General features: G+C 44.8%; 12 protein-coding genes across 12 annotated transcripts; 5 read left to right on the forward strand and 7 right to left on the reverse strand.

The window, feature by feature from the left end:
- Positions 1-72: 72 nt before the first annotated feature.
- DI09_2p190 (uncharacterized protein) lies at positions 73-1,821 on the reverse strand (the record flags this gene model as incomplete). The annotated part of the gene is made up of 1 exon (XM_013382615.1): positions 73-1,821. The coding sequence occupies one exon, from the start codon at positions 1,819-1,821 to the stop codon at positions 73-75; it is 1,749 nt and encodes a 582-aa protein (XP_013238069.1).
- A 114-nt stretch (positions 1,822-1,935) lies between these two features.
- Positions 1,936-2,385, reverse strand: DI09_2p200 (uncharacterized protein; the record flags this gene model as incomplete). Its single annotated transcript, XM_013382616.1, has 1 exon — positions 1,936-2,385. One exon carries the CDS (start codon positions 2,383-2,385, stop codon positions 1,936-1,938), a length of 450 nt encoding a protein of 149 aa, XP_013238070.1.
- A 918-nt stretch (positions 2,386-3,303) lies between these two features.
- Positions 3,304-4,187, reverse strand: DI09_2p210 (uncharacterized protein; the record flags this gene model as incomplete). The annotated part of the gene is made up of 2 exons (XM_013382617.1): positions 3,304-3,672; positions 4,080-4,187. 2 exons carry the CDS (start codon positions 4,185-4,187, stop codon positions 3,304-3,306), a joined length of 477 nt encoding a protein of 158 aa, XP_013238071.1.
- A 246-nt stretch (positions 4,188-4,433) lies between these two features.
- DI09_2p220 (uncharacterized protein) lies at positions 4,434-5,048 on the reverse strand (the record flags this gene model as incomplete). Its single annotated transcript, XM_013382618.1, has 3 exons — positions 4,434-4,819; positions 4,848-4,938; positions 4,968-5,048. The coding sequence occupies 3 exons, from the start codon at positions 5,046-5,048 to the stop codon at positions 4,434-4,436; spliced, it is 558 nt and encodes a 185-aa protein (XP_013238072.1).
- A 453-nt stretch (positions 5,049-5,501) lies between these two features.
- DI09_2p230 (mitochondrial of 30S ribosomal protein S10) lies at positions 5,502-6,506 on the reverse strand (the record flags this gene model as incomplete). The annotated part of the gene is made up of 2 exons (XM_013382619.1): positions 5,502-5,877; positions 6,043-6,506. 2 exons carry the CDS (start codon positions 6,504-6,506, stop codon positions 5,502-5,504), a joined length of 840 nt encoding a protein of 279 aa, XP_013238073.1.
- Positions 6,507-6,640: 134 nt separating this feature from the next.
- Positions 6,641-7,447, forward strand: DI09_2p240 (uncharacterized protein; the record flags this gene model as incomplete). The annotated part of the gene is made up of 1 exon (XM_013382620.1): positions 6,641-7,447. One exon carries the CDS (start codon positions 6,641-6,643, stop codon positions 7,445-7,447), a length of 807 nt encoding a protein of 268 aa, XP_013238074.1.
- Positions 7,448-7,966: 519 nt separating this feature from the next.
- On the forward strand, positions 7,967-10,087 carry DI09_2p250 (transketolase; the record flags this gene model as incomplete). The annotated part of the gene is made up of 1 exon (XM_013382621.1): positions 7,967-10,087. The coding sequence occupies one exon, from the start codon at positions 7,967-7,969 to the stop codon at positions 10,085-10,087; it is 2,121 nt and encodes a 706-aa protein (XP_013238075.1).
- A 75-nt stretch (positions 10,088-10,162) lies between these two features.
- On the reverse strand, positions 10,163-11,503 carry DI09_2p260 (putative enolase; the record flags this gene model as incomplete). Its single annotated transcript, XM_013382622.1, has 1 exon — positions 10,163-11,503. The coding sequence occupies one exon, from the start codon at positions 11,501-11,503 to the stop codon at positions 10,163-10,165; it is 1,341 nt and encodes a 446-aa protein (XP_013238076.1).
- Positions 11,504-11,773: 270 nt separating this feature from the next.
- DI09_2p270 (putative phosphohydrolase (ISS)) lies at positions 11,774-13,743 on the forward strand (the record flags this gene model as incomplete). Its single annotated transcript, XM_013382623.1, has 3 exons — positions 11,774-12,008; positions 12,052-12,272; positions 13,234-13,743. 3 exons carry the CDS (start codon positions 11,774-11,776, stop codon positions 13,741-13,743), a joined length of 966 nt encoding a protein of 321 aa, XP_013238077.1.
- A 10-nt stretch (positions 13,744-13,753) lies between these two features.
- Positions 13,754-14,272, forward strand: DI09_2p280 (uncharacterized protein; the record flags this gene model as incomplete). Its single annotated transcript, XM_013382624.1, has 3 exons — positions 13,754-13,864; positions 13,895-14,059; positions 14,084-14,272. 3 exons carry the CDS (start codon positions 13,754-13,756, stop codon positions 14,270-14,272), a joined length of 465 nt encoding a protein of 154 aa, XP_013238078.1.
- A 353-nt stretch (positions 14,273-14,625) lies between these two features.
- DI09_2p290 (uncharacterized protein) lies at positions 14,626-15,122 on the forward strand (the record flags this gene model as incomplete). Its single annotated transcript, XM_013382625.1, has 2 exons — positions 14,626-14,822; positions 14,843-15,122. The coding sequence occupies 2 exons, from the start codon at positions 14,626-14,628 to the stop codon at positions 15,120-15,122; spliced, it is 477 nt and encodes a 158-aa protein (XP_013238079.1).
- A 1,098-nt stretch (positions 15,123-16,220) lies between these two features.
- Positions 16,221-16,502, reverse strand: DI09_2p300 (uncharacterized protein; the record flags this gene model as incomplete). The annotated part of the gene is made up of 1 exon (XM_013382626.1): positions 16,221-16,502. One exon carries the CDS (start codon positions 16,500-16,502, stop codon positions 16,221-16,223), a length of 282 nt encoding a protein of 93 aa, XP_013238080.1.
- Between the last annotated feature and the right edge of the window lie 102 nt (positions 16,503-16,604).

Raw genomic sequence — 16,604 nt, forward strand, 5'->3', positions numbered from 1 at the left:
ATAAGACCAATATATATACACTGCAGGATAAAATCGTTCACTCCCTGTCCCTCCTTCTCGTCCCGTTTCCGACTACATTAATTTAGGGTTATTGCGATAGATGGTTCCGTGAGATGGCCATGAAAAATACAGGAACGAAAGAGTAGTGATGCCGTTTTTAAGGCAGCCAACGACGCAAAAATTATGGTTAAAGGCAAGGCGCCAAATGGAATCCACATCATTTATGAGATCCCTGATGTGGCGCCCAGATGCGGTCTCCCACATGCGAAGAACTCGATCAGAGCCAGCAACAATGATGGTCGAATTTGCCTGTAAAAAGGCCACCGCAGCAGCGTTGTCGGTTCGTAACCTATGGATACACTCACCAGGCATTTTGATGGCCCAAATCCGCACCGAACCATCCGTAGAAGAAGAGACAAGACGCTCAGAATCGAGAAAGGAAAGCGACCCGATGATGCCTCGCATTCCTATACAATAATAAATTGCACTCAAATGAATACCCTCCAAAATGGACAGACATTGACCGGTCTTGATATCCCAGAGCAAGATGTTCGAATCCATGGCGCCCGTTGCAACCATGTTGTCAAGGATTGCAACAGAGTAAATTTTGGCCATATGCCCTATAAGAACATGGAGGCAATGGCCGGTGCTGATTTCCCATATCCTTGCCGTTGAATCATAAGACCCAGAGACGAGAATGTTTCCATCGACGGCAATACACCGGACCGCCGCCGTATGTCCCTCCAATAAAAATCGAGTGGACATGCTCTCCAAATCCCAAACCCGCAGGGTTGCATCTCTGGAACCCGAAATTGCCAATATAGAATGAGCCCCTGTGAGAGGAGAAGCAACCAACGAGGCGCATCTGACGGTAGAGGAATGTCCTCGAAGAATACCGACACATAACCCTGTCTGGATGTTCCATAGACGAAGTGTACGATCAGTTGAGCCAGATAGGAGCAGATTCCCAATGGAGTGGATGCACCAGACCCCGCCAGTATGGCCAAGCAGTGCAAAAATCACCTTTGGCGGCGAAATCTGCCAAAGAAGCACCGAGCCATCGTCAGAGGCACTAGCAAAGGACGAATCGGAATCCAAAATTTGAAGGCACGTTATAACGGCACGGTTGTGGCATGGAACGTCTATCCGTAAAGGAGGGGCATGGAACCAGGCAAAGCGCATCGACCTTTCGGCCAAAAGATGATCAAAGAATTTTTCAAAACTCCTGCCCTCACCAGGCGAGGAGCAAAAATGGCTGGAAGAGGAGCCGCCTATGGAGTCTTCGTCCAAGTGTTTCCTCCAAAGCTGCTCCATTGGATCGACGAGCTCCCTCCACCGCCGACTAACACATCTTGCAAGTAGCATAGAGTCGGCGTCAAGATGTGTTGCAATTCGTGCGCACATCTCGTAAGGAAGCACAGAAAAGGGATCGACTTTTAGATGTGTCCTTAGTCTGACCACCAGACTGGAAAGCTGTGATTTGGAAATGTTGAGAGGAACTTGGTTGAAAAGAAAGTTGATCCTTTCTGCTGAAGAAGCGCTACAGAAGCTTTGATATAGGTTTGTATTTACAAGGATTAAAGAATCATCTGAACAGATGATTGAGGAAAGGGTATCATTTCCCTCCTGTTTGCCGCCATCATTTTCCTCTTGATCGAGCAGTGGCGCCGGGGAAAGCATTTTTCTTTCCTCAAACAGAGGGGCAAATATCACCGCACCTGCAGGAGGCGGCGTATTGGAGATAAATTGGGAAAGCGTTGTTAATTTATCAAATTGACATCGTGGCAGCGGCTCCCGGGCCGAGTTTCTGGACTTTTTCATGTATTTAAAAATAATATCAACAACAAACCCAAATTATAAAATGGCTCAAGTTTCGGTGTCCAAACGCCAGCCCCCTTTATTCACATTTTAAATTCCAAAAGGATCAAAAACAATTCAATCGCGGACCACTTTGCCCCATCCGCCGCGGCCGGGGTCGTAGTCTTCTCTGTATTCGTCCCGCACCTGACCTCCGCTCTTTCCGCGGCCATACTGGCGCGACTCGCGGAAGCCCGGATCCAAGTCTGCGCGGATGACTCGCTCGTCGACCATGGAGCCATTTATGTACTTGACGCAAGCAAGGGCGCTCTTGTGGAGCCAATACTCGACAAAGCAGAATCCGCACGGGGTCTTGGTGACCCGATCCAACCCCATGATGATGCGCTTGATTTTGCCGGCCTTGGAGAAAACCTCGTAGATTTGTTCCTCTGTGGTGTAAAAGGAGAGGTTTCCCACATAAATTGTGGCTGTTTTTTTCATCAGGCTGTGATACTCGTCATCGGTACCCTGGAAGTACCTGTCCTTGTACTTGGAATGTGTGCACAGTGTGGGCACAAACCTAAGCATCGGGACAAATTAAAATTAAAACCAATTAAATTTCCACTCGTTTTGGGCGAGCAATTCGGCTCGCTTTGGATAAGCAATGGCGATTTATCTATAAAATGGGGAACACATGTGCTCGCAATTAGCGGTCACACGGACAAGCATTGCTATACCAGCTCCGTGGCAGCGGCGGCTGTTCCAAGCACATGGGCCGAGGGGCTATCCCTAAAAATTACCATCGAATTATGAGAACGCTTTCCCCTCTTTCTTTATCAAGGAAATGGCGTTGAGAAATGCAGATATTACAAGAAGACCGCCTGGAATGAGAAGAAAAGTGATGGCAGTCGCAATTGAGGACAAAATAGCGCAAGAAAATCTACAAAAAAACATCATCCGCCGCTACATTGCATAGGCTATTGATCGATAAAGCTGGCTTTTCATGGCCGAAAAGAAGCGGGCAGGAAGCGAACCATCTTTGAAAATACGGCCAAAAACCGGAAATTCCATGATAAAAACGACAACCGAAACGCACCTATTGAAAAGTGATCATTTTGCAGCATTACCATGAAACTATGCAGTAGATGGGGATGTAAGCAATCAGCAGAAACGGAATGCCGATCAGGCCGAAAAGCGATGTTCTGGAAAACCTAGCGATGGGAGGTACAAGCATACCACTGGGCTAGCTGTTTGTATCGAGTTTGGGAGTATGCAATATTTTTTCCAAAGTTGATGGGCATCGCGGTAAAAATTGAAATCAGAAATGGTTGTGTTCCACTTTGATCACTTTGCCTGATCGGATCAACAATTTCGTAAATTTTAACTCTTCCGCGTCAGTAACTCCAATTTGATTTAGCGTGCCTCAAACCCCGTACATTAGGGTTTCAAATGGGATGACATTTAGGGTGCATGTGCACTGCACCTCCAGCCTTTGCAATGTGGGATTCAACAACAAGTTGCCCGGTTTTGTACACAAGTTTGAAATTTTATTGCTGTAGCTCTTTGATCAGTTGGATGGTATGTTGCGGCGAAGCTACGGCGTGTCCAATAACGGAGGGATGGTGGTAAATCTCGTAATCGTTGCCGCCCTACCGATTGGATTAGCATGGGTTTCGTGTATACCTGGGATGTTTTGTCGCCAAAGAAATGGATTTCCTTGAATCCCTCCTTTTCCAGATGCTTCAGACAAAAGGTCTTATCCCAGCCCTTGGGAAAGATATCGATCGAAATTTGGCCGCCAATCGAATATTTGAGGTTGTATTGGGGAAAGGTAGCCTCCAGCTTTTCAATCAATGCTTTCCTGATGGATGTTTTCTATTCCATAAATGGGGCCTGATAACCTTGTCCAGGGCCTCAAACTCAAGCCGTTCCTCGTAGCTAAAAGCTCAGTTTGTAAGGATTTTTACCTGCAGTTTCTTCCTATTGGCGAGACGTTGATCATTCCGTTTCGAAACTCGATAAATGTTCCCCTTTGGTAAAGATTTGACAGCAGCTCTGTTACCTCTTCTTTGGAAGGTCAATATCGGCAATTTCTCTTAACAGGAAATTTACCAGCTTTTTGTACTTGTCTTCGCCAAGATACGCAATGAAGCTCTGTTGTAACAGTAAGGGGTCCGGTGTGACTTACGCCCTGGTATATCAGCTCGCCCTTTTTATAGGCCTTTAGCCCATTTTCGGAAAAAGAGTAATCAAAAAGCGAAAGTGCTATGGCATCAACAAACCAATACGTAACCTTCGCCTCGAAGCTGTTCTTGCTGCTTATCCATATCGGATCCCCCGACAAACCCGATTGCAGCGGTCTTTTTTAGATCCTTAAGCGCCGTGAGCATGGCCTCATCAATGGGCTATCAATAACCGCATGGCCTAGTGGTACCTTCCTCGCCAGTGTCAATGTACCATCGACGTCGAAAAGAAACAATCGTTTGTTGCCATCAGAAAACGTCATCGTCAACGTGTGGGGATCGTGATGATACTGGGCTCAAAAATAAAGTTGCAACCCCCCCCATCATGATTAAATGTGTGTTGATGATCAACTGATAGCATATTTTTATTAAATAGCATTTTACTTTTAAAGATCATTGCTGTGGATGGGGCTTTTCGAAGCCGGTACCATGGAAAGCCTTTGGGGATCGCGGGACAGAGATCTGCGCATATCTAGAACGGTAAGAGTTGCGAAAATGCCCACCATAGGCGTTTTCGGGGCCTTTAGTGGGGCCTCCCGAATAATAGTCCAAAATTGTCCGGTACACCACGTAGTCTCTTTTTTTGTACATGGAAACGGCGAGCACATTTGAAGGTCTGACGAATAGATCGACAAAATAGGCATTCTTCCTGTCCGACACCTCCTCCAGTAACTGCATGAGCCTTTCAGCAACCCCTAGTCTTCTAAACAGAGGAGACACGGTGAGGGCTGTCACATGCCCATGGAACTGGTCGCCTTCTCCGTCAACATTCCCCATCACTACGAAAATGGCAACAGCAAGCCTTACCATATCCCATGGGAATGCCAGAAGGCGATTCAATTAGTATGTTAAGCTCTGGCCATCTAGCCAAGTAATAAAGATACATCTCTACTTGATACTACATATTCTCAAAAGCTATTTCCTTACGTTTTCGGTAAAGCTGTCAAGGTTGATATTGGAAATGCGAAAAAGATCCGTGGCCTTAAATGGCCTATAAATGGATGCCATTGGTTTAAATAAAAAAGGTTAAAATTTACCATTCCCATGGCCGCGTTTTGGTCCTCGCCTTCGCCTTCGCCCTCTGCGCATTACCAATTTGCAAGCATCTCATTTTTGCTGGGAATTGTGTTCGGCGCATCCGTGGCATGCACCTTGATGTGTAGCTGTTTCAGACTAACCGCCCACATTGGATTTCTGTCTTTATTCCACTTTTTAGAGGCATTTCTTCTTTTATTTGTACACAGGAGACAGTCTCAACATGCACATCTTACCATTGAAAGTAGGCAATTTGTGCATCTCACCTTTAGGATAGACTTTTTGCTGTTTGATAACATTTGGTATTGGGTGGCTATTTTGACCGGCCTTGTTGAGCATCTGTGTTCGTACCACCGTGCCCGTTCGTCGCTATCGTTTGCACTCGGACTTTTGATTACGTCGTTTGGAGAATTTCTTCGTGGATGGTCAATTCTTGAGGCTGGGGTGCAGTTTTCTCATGAAATAATCAACATCATGGACATCAAAAATGCGGACTCTAGCCATAGGAAGCTTGTTACTCATGGTCCCTATCGGTAACTTTACTCGTACATCTTCAGCCTTATTAGACATCCCTCGTATACCGGGTTCCTTCTGTGGGCACTTGGGCAGCAATTGATTCTCTCCAACATCATAACGCTGTTCCTTCATTTTGTCATATTGTGCAAGTTTTTCCACGACAGGATTAAATACGAAGAGACCCAATTGGTTATGGAATTTGGCGATCAATATAGAAAATATCAATCGAAAACGGTGTCTGGGATTCCGTTTGTCATCAATAAATTTTAATTCGGCAACACATTTACTGATGTATGAAATAAATAAAAGCTTTCACAAGTGCGGCATCAATTTGATTGAATGGTTGGCTGATCGGTCCGGTCTTTACTATTCCTTCAATGGCTCGTATTCATAAACGGTGCTTGAAAACTCCACGGCTGACGGGAGATGGTGTTGTATGTACCATAAATACTTTTGGTGAAGTGAGGGATGTGCATTGTATACTCTAACAAGCCTTTTGTAAGTCCTGCGCTCATATTGCTTGAAGGAGGTTTTGTCGACAAATGGGCTTCTAAGAATGGACCATTTCCTCACATCATATCTCAGGGCCAATGGGCCCGAGGATCCAAAGCTCATCAGGCATGCTACACGATGGCAAAATTCCGCATAATTTACAAGAGCAGATTTATCTGAAGATGTAAGTTGCACGTCAATGGATCTAGTGCAAGTGGAAGAATCCTTGCTTTTGCGTGTGAATATATCTCGAATCGACCCCACATCTAAGCCTGTTGAGGCGGCATTTTTATCGGCTGCAACAGCAGCAAGCGCTTTTTTCTTTTCGAAAATCTCAATCATCCCATTGATGGTTTCATTTGATATGCCAGTGGCGCGTGCATCGGTAAACACCCTTTTTGCCGTGACAATGAGACTATTCATTTCATTAATTTTAAAATTAAAATTTGGGCGAAATAACATTCCATGCTGCTACTTTATCAATGTGCCAGATTTTAGGATTATTATTGCAATAATCTTCAATCTTATCAGACGTACAAACAAATTAAATTTGTACAATGATCCTAGAGGATCCCGCTCTTCTCCTTGACGATCGGCTATCCCAACTTGTCATTGACCAGTCATTTCCGATTCCCATTTCAAGTCGAAAATTTCTTGAAAACGCAAGCGTTGCTGCAAGAAGACGGACCAGGCAGTATGTGTTCTCGCAATACTCAAAAAAGATGTCCATTTTGCCCGTGAAAGAGATTATCCGAGAGATTTCTTCATCTTCTTCTTGTTCCTCCGATGGATTGTCAAAATATGTTCGCTCCATCTCACAGATGCTTCAGCGGGACATTGACCTAGCCTCCCCAATCATTCAAAGGTACGAGTTTGTTGTTTCTTCTATTTATAGACATACTGAGAGGTATCTCTCGATTTTTATGGGCTCCTCTATGGTTGAGTTGGACATTACCAGCAGATATAGACAAAAAGTTATCTGGAAAAGCCACAATTCTCACAAAGGAGAAGAAAATCAACAAATCAACAGCAATATCCAGCCTCCGGAACATGAAAAGCTTTCTTGTGCAATCAAAAAAACTAAAGCCTGTCATGATGACCCGGAAAACTTTACGGAGCTGTGTGTAAATGCACTATGTACGTTCTCCACAGGAGAAATGATCAACAATATAACGGGATTTCTACATGAAGTTTCTATTGATGACTTGGCCCAACTTGAGGCTTGCAATAGCAATTTTTCGGTGTTAGAAACCATATCCAATAGGGAAAGGTTTCATGTCCTTCTTGGACCTGCCAGGTTCATCAATCATGACTGCAATCCCAATGTAAAGGTACGCGGCAAGCACACCAGTCTTTTTGATTAGTTTGTAAAAAAAGGACATGAAATTTCAGTACAGGCCATTCGTCCCATAAAGCTAGGAGAAGAGATTTTGGTCTCTTACGGGATATCCTATTTTGAGACAAACAATTCTGGCTGTCTTTGCAGAACATGTGAAAGGTACCTTGAGACACAATTTTTTTTAGAAATGGAAAATTTCAGTTTGCCACAAATAACTGTGTTGCCAAGGAAAATGGGCATATTTATAAGGAGAATCTAGAGTACCTTCTTCGGCCCCGGCGTCTTAGAGCAGACATATTCAGCGACCCGATTCCGGTTCAACAATCGGGCCATTCGACCGATGCAATAGGCTGTCCCTGGAGATCCGCCTCCTTTCCAAGCACAAAGTCAAAATCGAAGCTGTGCGAAACATGCAAAATTCGATTCTCCGACTATGGCAGGTATTTAATTTGCGAGCGTTGTAATCGGCATTGGCAGACCTATGGGTGCTATTGGCCGCTAAAATTTTCTAAAAATTAAATATCATGAAACCCCAATTCACGTCATGACTCCGGCAACTTTGGTTAATTGCGAATTTGATATTGCACTTTTCCATTTTCAAGTGATGAAGTCTTCTACCGCTGCACTGTCATCAAACTGCGCCCCCTCGCTGCTTAGTGCGGATGGGTCTTTGGATTCCCTCTGCATCGCAACCATCCGCTCGCTCGCAATTGACATGGTTGAGGCTGCCTCCAGCGGACATCCAGGCGCCCCGATTGGGCTGGCCCCCTTGGCCCACGTGCTTTTTTCTCAGCATTTCAGGAGCGTTGGAACGGACCATTTGTGGATGGGAAGAGATCGATTTGTTCTATCAAACGGCCATGCATGTGCTCTGCAATATGCAATGCTTTTTCTGCTTGGGTTTCCATTGTCGCTCGATGATTTAAAGTCATTTCGGCAGTTGAACTCAAAAACACCTGGCCATCCAGAATGCCATTTTACACCAGGCGTTGAGGTGACAACTGGTCCCTTGGGCCAAGGTCTTGCCAATGCAGTTGGGTTGGCCGTTGCGGAGGCCCATTTGGCCGCTACCTTTAACAAGCCCGGCTTTACAATATTCAATAATTCGACCTTTTGTATTGTCGGAGATGGCTGCATGCAGGAGGGAGTTTCTGCGGAGGCCTTTTCTCTTGCCGGGCACTTGAACCTATCGCGCCTTATTGTGATCTACGATGACAATGGAATCCAAATTGACGGTTCTACTGACCTGGCCTTTTCGGAGGATGTTGACTCCAGAATGAAGTCATACGGATTTAAAGTTTTTGTTGTCGAAAATGGAAACACCGATTTGGTTGCAATATCAAACGCAATTTCTGCTGCTAAAGCAAATACCTGCTCCCCGTCCTTCATTAGGATAAAGACCATGATTGGCGTAGGGTCGGCTCATCAAGGGACCGAAAAGGTCCATGGATCGCCATTGGGAGCGTCCGATGCTGCTGCCTGCAAAAAGCTATATTTTGGCAAAAGCCATCCCGCTTGGTATGTTCCTGGAGAGGTCAAGTCCTTTTATGCGGAGGTTCTAGAGCGAAATAATAAGCTTAAAGAGGAATGGACAAATTCTTTTGAGGCATATTGCATCAATTACCCATTGCTGGCTTTAGAGCTGGAAAATCGCCTTTCTGGAAAGCTTTCACTGAAGATATCTGATTTCCCGTCTTACAAATCGACGGATCCCTCGATGGCCACAAGAAAGCTATCTGAAACTTTACTAAGCTCCATTGCAGATAAGCTTTCCTCCTTGGTTGGTGGATCTGCCGATCTTACTGCCTCCAATCTAACGCGCTGGAAGTCTGCAGTTGATTTTTCTCAGTTCCATCCAGAAGGCCGCTACATTAGATTTGGTGTGCGCGAGCATGCGATGGCTGCCGTTTGCAATGGGTTGGCCGCTTATGGTCATAAAAAGGAAACGAATGGCTCGCTATTGATTCCCTTTGCAGCGACATTTTTGAATTTCATCACCTATGCTTGGGGGGCTGTCCGTCTTTCTGCGCTTTCGCATCATCAAGTGTTATACATTATGACACACGATTCCATCGGACTTGGAGAAGATGGCCCCACGCATCAGCCGATTGAAGCGCTTGCCGCTCTTAGGGCATTGCCAAACATGTTGACTTTCCGCCCAGCCGATGGAAATGAGGTCTCCGGCGCCTACTTTGCCGCGCTCTCCTACAATTCCGGCCCCTCTGTGTTGTGCCTTTCTCGACAAAATCTGCCCCAACTGGAGGGATCTTCGATCGAAAAGGTGTCTCTTGGCGCTTATTCTGTTTGGGAATCGTCTTCGCCTTCGAGCTCGGCTCCGCGTGTGATTTTGGTGGGAACTGGCTCTGAGGTTTCTGTTCTTGTTGACGCGGCCAAAGCGATGCAAGATAAATGCCGTCTTAGCGTGATTTCAATGCCCTGCATGGAATTGTTCGAACTTCAGCCTGCTTCGTACAAAAAGTCGATTTTCCCCGAGGGAATTCCGGTAATCTCGATGGAGGCATCCTGCACTTTTGGATGGTCCAAATATGCAACCATTTCAATTGGAATTGATACCTTTGGCGCATCAGGGCCGGCCCCCAAACTATTTTCACACTTTGGCCTTACTGCAGATGCCGTAATTAAGGCCATTCAGTCGGTCATTTAAAAATAAAGCATACGGTTGGGGTTAGTTTATTCGTTGCGGTGCAGCATGATTCCTAAATGGAGCTTTCCGCTGCAATTACGCTTGAATGTTAGAAGGATAGCCGGCATATCTGCACTTTGATCCAAGCTCTTGCTCGATGCGCAAAAGCTGATTGTACTTTTCGGTACGCTCCGAGCGGCATGGCGCACCAGATTTAATCTGGCTAGCATTAAGACCAACAGCAAGGTCGGCAATGAAGGTATCACAGGTTTCCCCGGAACGATGGGAGACCATCAATCCCCAGCCAAATTTCTTGACAAGCATAGCGGCATCAATGGCTTCCGTGACAGAGCCGATTTGATTGACTTTCAAAAGAAGAGCAGAGCACGCATGCTTCTCGACAGCCTCGTTGATACGTTCCGAATTGGTCACGGTGAGATCGTCACCAACGATTTGGATCGAAGAAAGCGATTTGGTCAGCATGCACCAGCCCTCCCAATCATCTTGTTCGAATGGATCTTCAATTGAAATGAGATTGGGAAACTGCTTTTTGAGCGACATATATTCGTCGGCCAATCCGGCTGCGGAGAGGCGGCGGTGAGACTCCAAGGCCATGTTGGGTTTTTTAATATCCAAATCGTAAACGCGAGGACGGCCATCTTCCATGATGCAGAACTCGGAGGCCGCAACATCCATGGCAAGGTGGATCTTTCCAGAATATCCAGACGCATCAATGGCCTCTGTGATAACGGAAAGCGCTTGAGATGGCGTCTCGAAAAATGTAGGTGCAAAGCCACCTTCATCGCCAACTTGGATTTCCTGATGGTATTTGTCGTGGAGGATTTTTTTCAAATGGTGGTAAACCTCTGTACCAATTTTCATCGCTTCGGCAAAGGACTTTGCACCGGTTGGCATAATCATAAACTCTTGGAATGCAAGGGAGGAGGAGGCATGCGCACCGCCGTTAATGACATTGAAGGATGGCAATGGGATGGTCAGCTGGCTGTTTGCAGAATTTCCACACAATCTGGAAATGTGCTCATAAAGAGGGACGTTGTTCTCTGCAGCTCCAGCCCTAGCAACGGCCATAGACACGCCAAGAATAGCATTCGCTCCAAGCTTGGTCTTTTTCGATGTTCCGTCCAGCTGGTTAAGAAAGGCATCAATCTCCTTTTGAGAAGAAACACACAGCTTAGATTGGATTAATGCGGGGGCAATTATGGTATTGATATTTTCAATGGCCTTGAGCACACCTTTGCCCATGTAGTCGGACTTGATGTTATCGCGCAGCTCCAAAGCCTCGTGTATGCCCGTGGAGGCACCAGAAGGTACAGCAGCACGGAAGAGCCCCTTGGATGTGGTCAGATCAACCTCAACGGTAGGATTACCACGAGAATCAAATATTTGTCTAGCTACGAGCGCACTAACGGAAGACATGTGGATGTTTGAAAAATTCACTTTTTACATTCCCGTAATGAGCTTTTTCCGTACGATTTCTAGAACGTTCTCTTTGCACGGCTTTCAAGTTTAAAAGTTCTGAAACAAGTTTATAAATTTTACAAATGACGTTGATAAGCCCAGCATTCTTGTCTCGTATTACCAATTTGGTTGTCGTTTTGAGATTTTGATGACACTGATCCAGGAAATCATTAATCGTAGATTATTCGATGAAGACCAAAAATATCGCAGCTCTGTTCTGAAAAACGAATGGATTTCCCGCCAATCTCGAAACATTCTCGCCTCGCTATTGATAGTATCTTCTTTGCTGCAATTGATGCTAAGTGTAGTGCTTGTGCTTCAAAATGCCGTTTTTTCACTGTTCATTTTCATTTGCCTACTTATTCCCAGCCTTCAGGCGGTCATTGTGCTGACTTCGCACAGGTCGTCCTCGGTTCTGATTTCAGCGCCGATTTTGAAAATCTCCTTGATGGCACATATTCTTGTTGGGATCGTTTATTCTTTATTTATGATTGCTAACATTGAAGGTCTGATCCCTATGGTTCATAGACCTTGGCTGACTGGTACCGACGCAGCAAACTTACTGATACAAAAGTACGTTGCTTTCCCAATCTTATCAGATACCTCTGCTTCTCTATGGATGCCACATGAAAAGCTGAACTTGTTGCAAAGCATTTCGCTGGATGCGTATCTTTGGGTTAGAGTATCCTTTTTACAGGTGTTGTTTGCGGCTCTGATCGTAATCTCGGTAAGGTTCGTTTCTAATGTGTTAGTTTTTCATATCAATTGTGGCCTTAGTTTCCCTTTCATACAGAAAAGGCAGCTATTTGGTTTCGTTGAAAGCGTCGGCGACCAATCGCGTGTCAAAGACATCTGTTTCGCAAAAACCTGCCAATGGCAATTATCGGGGTAAGTCAGTATCCCCACCAGCCGAATCAGCAGCATTCTCGCCTGCCAGAATTTATAGCCCCGAACCCAAAAAAATAGCCCCGTATTTTAACAACCAAACGAATCCAAATGTCTATGTGGAGGTGTCCTTGTAAACACCAAGTATCTGCAATGTACGTAACTTGTCATTGTTTAAATGCAATAAAAGCTCTTCACATACAAAGCCAAGCGTATGTTATCAAGCATTGTTTATTTAGAGACCCTTTTGATGGATTGCAGTCGCAATTGAAGCGCTCTGCTGTTTGGCTTCATTTGGCAATCTTTTGTCAAAGCAAAGGATGGCATTTGTCCAGTTCGGCGCAATCGTTTCTCCGGTGCGAGCGGCAGATTTTTCTGTCACCCGATGTGCGCGAGCTACAGAAGAACCCCTTCAATTTGTTTGCACATCGGATCTGGTGATTGGCTAAAATAAAATTTACATTTGAAGCAGTTCAAAATGTCAATATGGCTGACTTTATGCCAAACATCATCAAGCCATTGTCTACAACGGCAGGCAGAACGGTGTTTGTTAACTCGCTAAAAAAGGCACTCACATCTTTACCTCTGCACGAAATTGAGCTCATTTCGCAAGTTAACACAACCCCCATAGATGTATTGCCACGTGCCTCTGTACTGGCACCATTATACATTTCTCCTGAAAATGAAAAGGTAGGCCAAAAATGCAGCTAATTGGCTAGTGGATGCTGCTGACCGTACGCACTGAATTTCTTTCTCACCATCCGGGAGAAGTATGCTTTCCCGGCGGAAAAAGAGAATTTCAGGACGTTTCCGATATAGACACATCGCTACGAGAAGCATCGGAAGAACTGGGTGTCAACATCGAGGAGCATGTTGATGAAATCATTGGGGTTTTGCCACCAACACTTGCAAAACATGAACTACTAGTGGTGCCTGTATTGGCATTAATGAAGGGATATCCTCCTCCTTTCTTTGCGGTCAGCAATTCAGAAGTCGCAAAAACATTCATCGTCCCCTTGGATAAGTTTCTTCAATCCAAATTCCATTCAACATTCGAGGGTATTATTAAAAGCAAATGGAGCCCACGACCGCACCAACAACATCCCTTTAGGGTTCATACATTTAACATTGAGGACACATGTGGAGAATCGGTGCCCATAATATGGGGAATGACTGCTCAAATCCTAATTCAAATATCGCAGCTTTTGTATCCAGACCGCAAGTCTGAATTTCAATTTGAGCCTCCGGAGGGACCCTCGTATTCAGAATTGGCCCAAGCATATTTTAAATTTAAAATAAATTCAGCCAAGTAATTTTTCAAAAATGTCCAAATATAAAAATACGCTTCAAGGAATCACTAATACTGCATCGGTGGCAGTCAAAGTAGGCATATTTTCTATTCTCCTTCGGGAATATTTGTTTGACGTTGCAATTGTAAGAAGCGTGTGTTTTATAATGTACTAGCCTTCTGGCCCGTCCATGTTTCCCACGCTCAACACAAGTGGCGATGCAATTTTGATCCAAAAAAAAAGGGCTCGCTGCAGCAGGCCATTTGAGCTAAATGATGTGATAACAGCGATCAGTCCAATTGAGCCCAAGAAAATAATTTGCAAAAGGATCTCGGCAAAGGTAAATTCAATTTAATGAGTCTAGGAAGGCGAATTGGCCGTTACCATTGGCCACGAGCACATGATTATTCCAAAAGGACATGTGTGGCTTCTTGGAGACAATCCAGAAGAGTCGATAGACTCCAGACACTATGGCCCGGTTCCGATTGGGCTGATCCAAGGGAAGGCCATTTGTAAGATTTTGCCACTTTCAAATATATTTGCAGCGTTGTAAACTTAAATTTTGCAAGTTTAAAAAATCACTGATGAGTGATTGATTAGGTTAAACAGCACAGGCCCGCCAATCATATCTGCCTTCTGCCAAAATCACAAGCGACTCACCGATGATTACTCAACCAATCATACATAAAGCCAACTTTGTAATGCATCATCAGCATCAAAATCTTGACAAGCTTTGAGTTTATTTTCACTAGCTATAATTGCTGTATCACATCTGCCTTCCCATCATCGATCAGGAAGACAACACAAATTTACACTTTAATTGTTCTAGCTTTGCTAAGGACGCTATAAGTGATTTGACTTTGGATGCTTTGTACTTCAAGAATAGGACCGTTTCCTATGAATCAAATGACATTTGGCGGAACTAACAATGCTTTTACATATGTTGAACCATATTTAAGCCACAGTGCTATTTCTTTGGCATCTGCTGCTGCTAGACCACACAACTATTGTGCATTTCCTGGAAATACGGGTCCTTACCTCGCCTCGTCATTTGGACAAACCACAATTACTGCTCTTGTTCAACCTTCGGTTTCACTTAACCTGTATGTCTCCATACTGACAGAGGTTATCTTGATCAAGACATCGAACACGCTCAATGGATCCCTCCCGACGGATTCTTGGCCCCGTTCTCCTTTGCCTCTTTTAAGAGACTTTGTCCTGCAGCTGATCCTGATCTCTCAAAGCCTTCCCATTACACTTCTTATCGTGTTGGTCCTGCTGGACCGGCTCAGAATGTCGCTTCCATACTATGCGGTGGGAACAAACGAGACAGGCCATCGAGTCTTTCTTGCTGCGCTTATTGTGGCAAACAAGTTCCTGCTGGATATACCGGTAAAAAATAGCGTCTGGTCGCAGTGGACCAACAATTACTACTCGATCGTTGATATCAATTTTATGGAGCGCCAATTTCTAAATCTATTGCACCATGATATCGAGGTATCGCTCAACGAAGTTCAGCAGCAGTTATGTCTTGTCCAAAGACTCCATTATCATCCGCACCAGCAAAATCGATTCAACGACCACAAGCGGAATATTACGCCAAAACATTCTCATCATACGATGTCATATCCTCAATTTGCACCACCCCTTTGTCCGTGTAGTGCATACACGGGCGAAAAAAAACGAGTCCATTGTAACCTGTGTAGTGGTGGGTCCTCTGCGCCATCAACAACAGTTGCATCGGCGTTTATTCCGATCCACCCGCTACCTTTTCAATTGAAAAGACAAAAGGGTCAATTTGAGGATAATTTTTATTCACTTCATAATATTCCATCTCCATGTCCATCTCTTGAAAGATCTCCAATCCACTTTGTATATCCACAATCAGCATACCGGTCATCTTCATTATCATCTAATTGGATTGCGTCCCAACCAGCGTCCTTTTCCCAGTCGATCTCTTTTGTTTAAACGACATCGGCACCAAAGAAGTTTAATAAACTAACTATTCTTGCACAGGTTTGGAATTAATTTATAAGCAGCTGATGCAGGCCAAATGGGATTCGGCTGACAATTCGCGGTCCTCGTTGAGGGAAGCCACCAGAATGGGCATGGTACATGATGGCGAGCTTAAAATGGGAACCTATGTGTAAGCAAAGCGCCATTTGCCACCAACATTGGTCATCAGCACTATTCTATTGGGCGAAAAGCTGATTGGAGGATGCCCGGACGCAGCAACTTCCAGAAAAGAACATTTAGGGGCGAAAATGACCGATTCCTTGGGAAAGTTGGATAAATCCAGCACCACTGTGGCCTCGCCTTTGCATAAAATATGGCGTCACGCAATTACCTGATGGGTCACACACTCGAATATAAAAGGTCGACCCAAAATAACAGTCTTGATCGATATGCCGAATGATTGCGGCGAAAAAGGGCGCTCGATCTCGTGAGGAAGTATCAAGCAGCGACAACAGACCAATTTCATACAAGATCTTGGATTTAAATTAAAAACAACGGCAAACTGGGTTGGCGAATTTGGATCTAAAATATTCAAGTGCCGCGGCCTGGGCGTATTGCCATTTCGGAATTTCCGAAATCAGCTCGTCGTTTCCCTCAGGTAAAATATGAATTTCTTCGGACGAACGTGGTATCGCAGATGAGACGAATGGAGACGGCGAAGCCGGCGAAATACGTGGAGATGGTGCAAGAGACTTGATTTCATCAAGCAGATCTATAAGCCCGTCGTCGTCGTTGTCGTTATCATCATTTTTGATGAATGAAGACATGCCGGCTTGATACCCCCAAAGCTCAGCTATTGTTAACGACCCCAACTAATATTTCAATTGGCTGATGCAAATTTTAATCTCGTGCTATAAATTGCAATCAAG

Source organism: Mitosporidium daphniae (genome assembly GCF_000760515.2).
Source record: "Mitosporidium daphniae strain UGP3 chromosome Unknown contig-2, whole genome shotgun sequence".
NCBI classification, from domain to species: domain Eukaryota; kingdom Fungi; phylum Microsporidia; genus Mitosporidium; species Mitosporidium daphniae.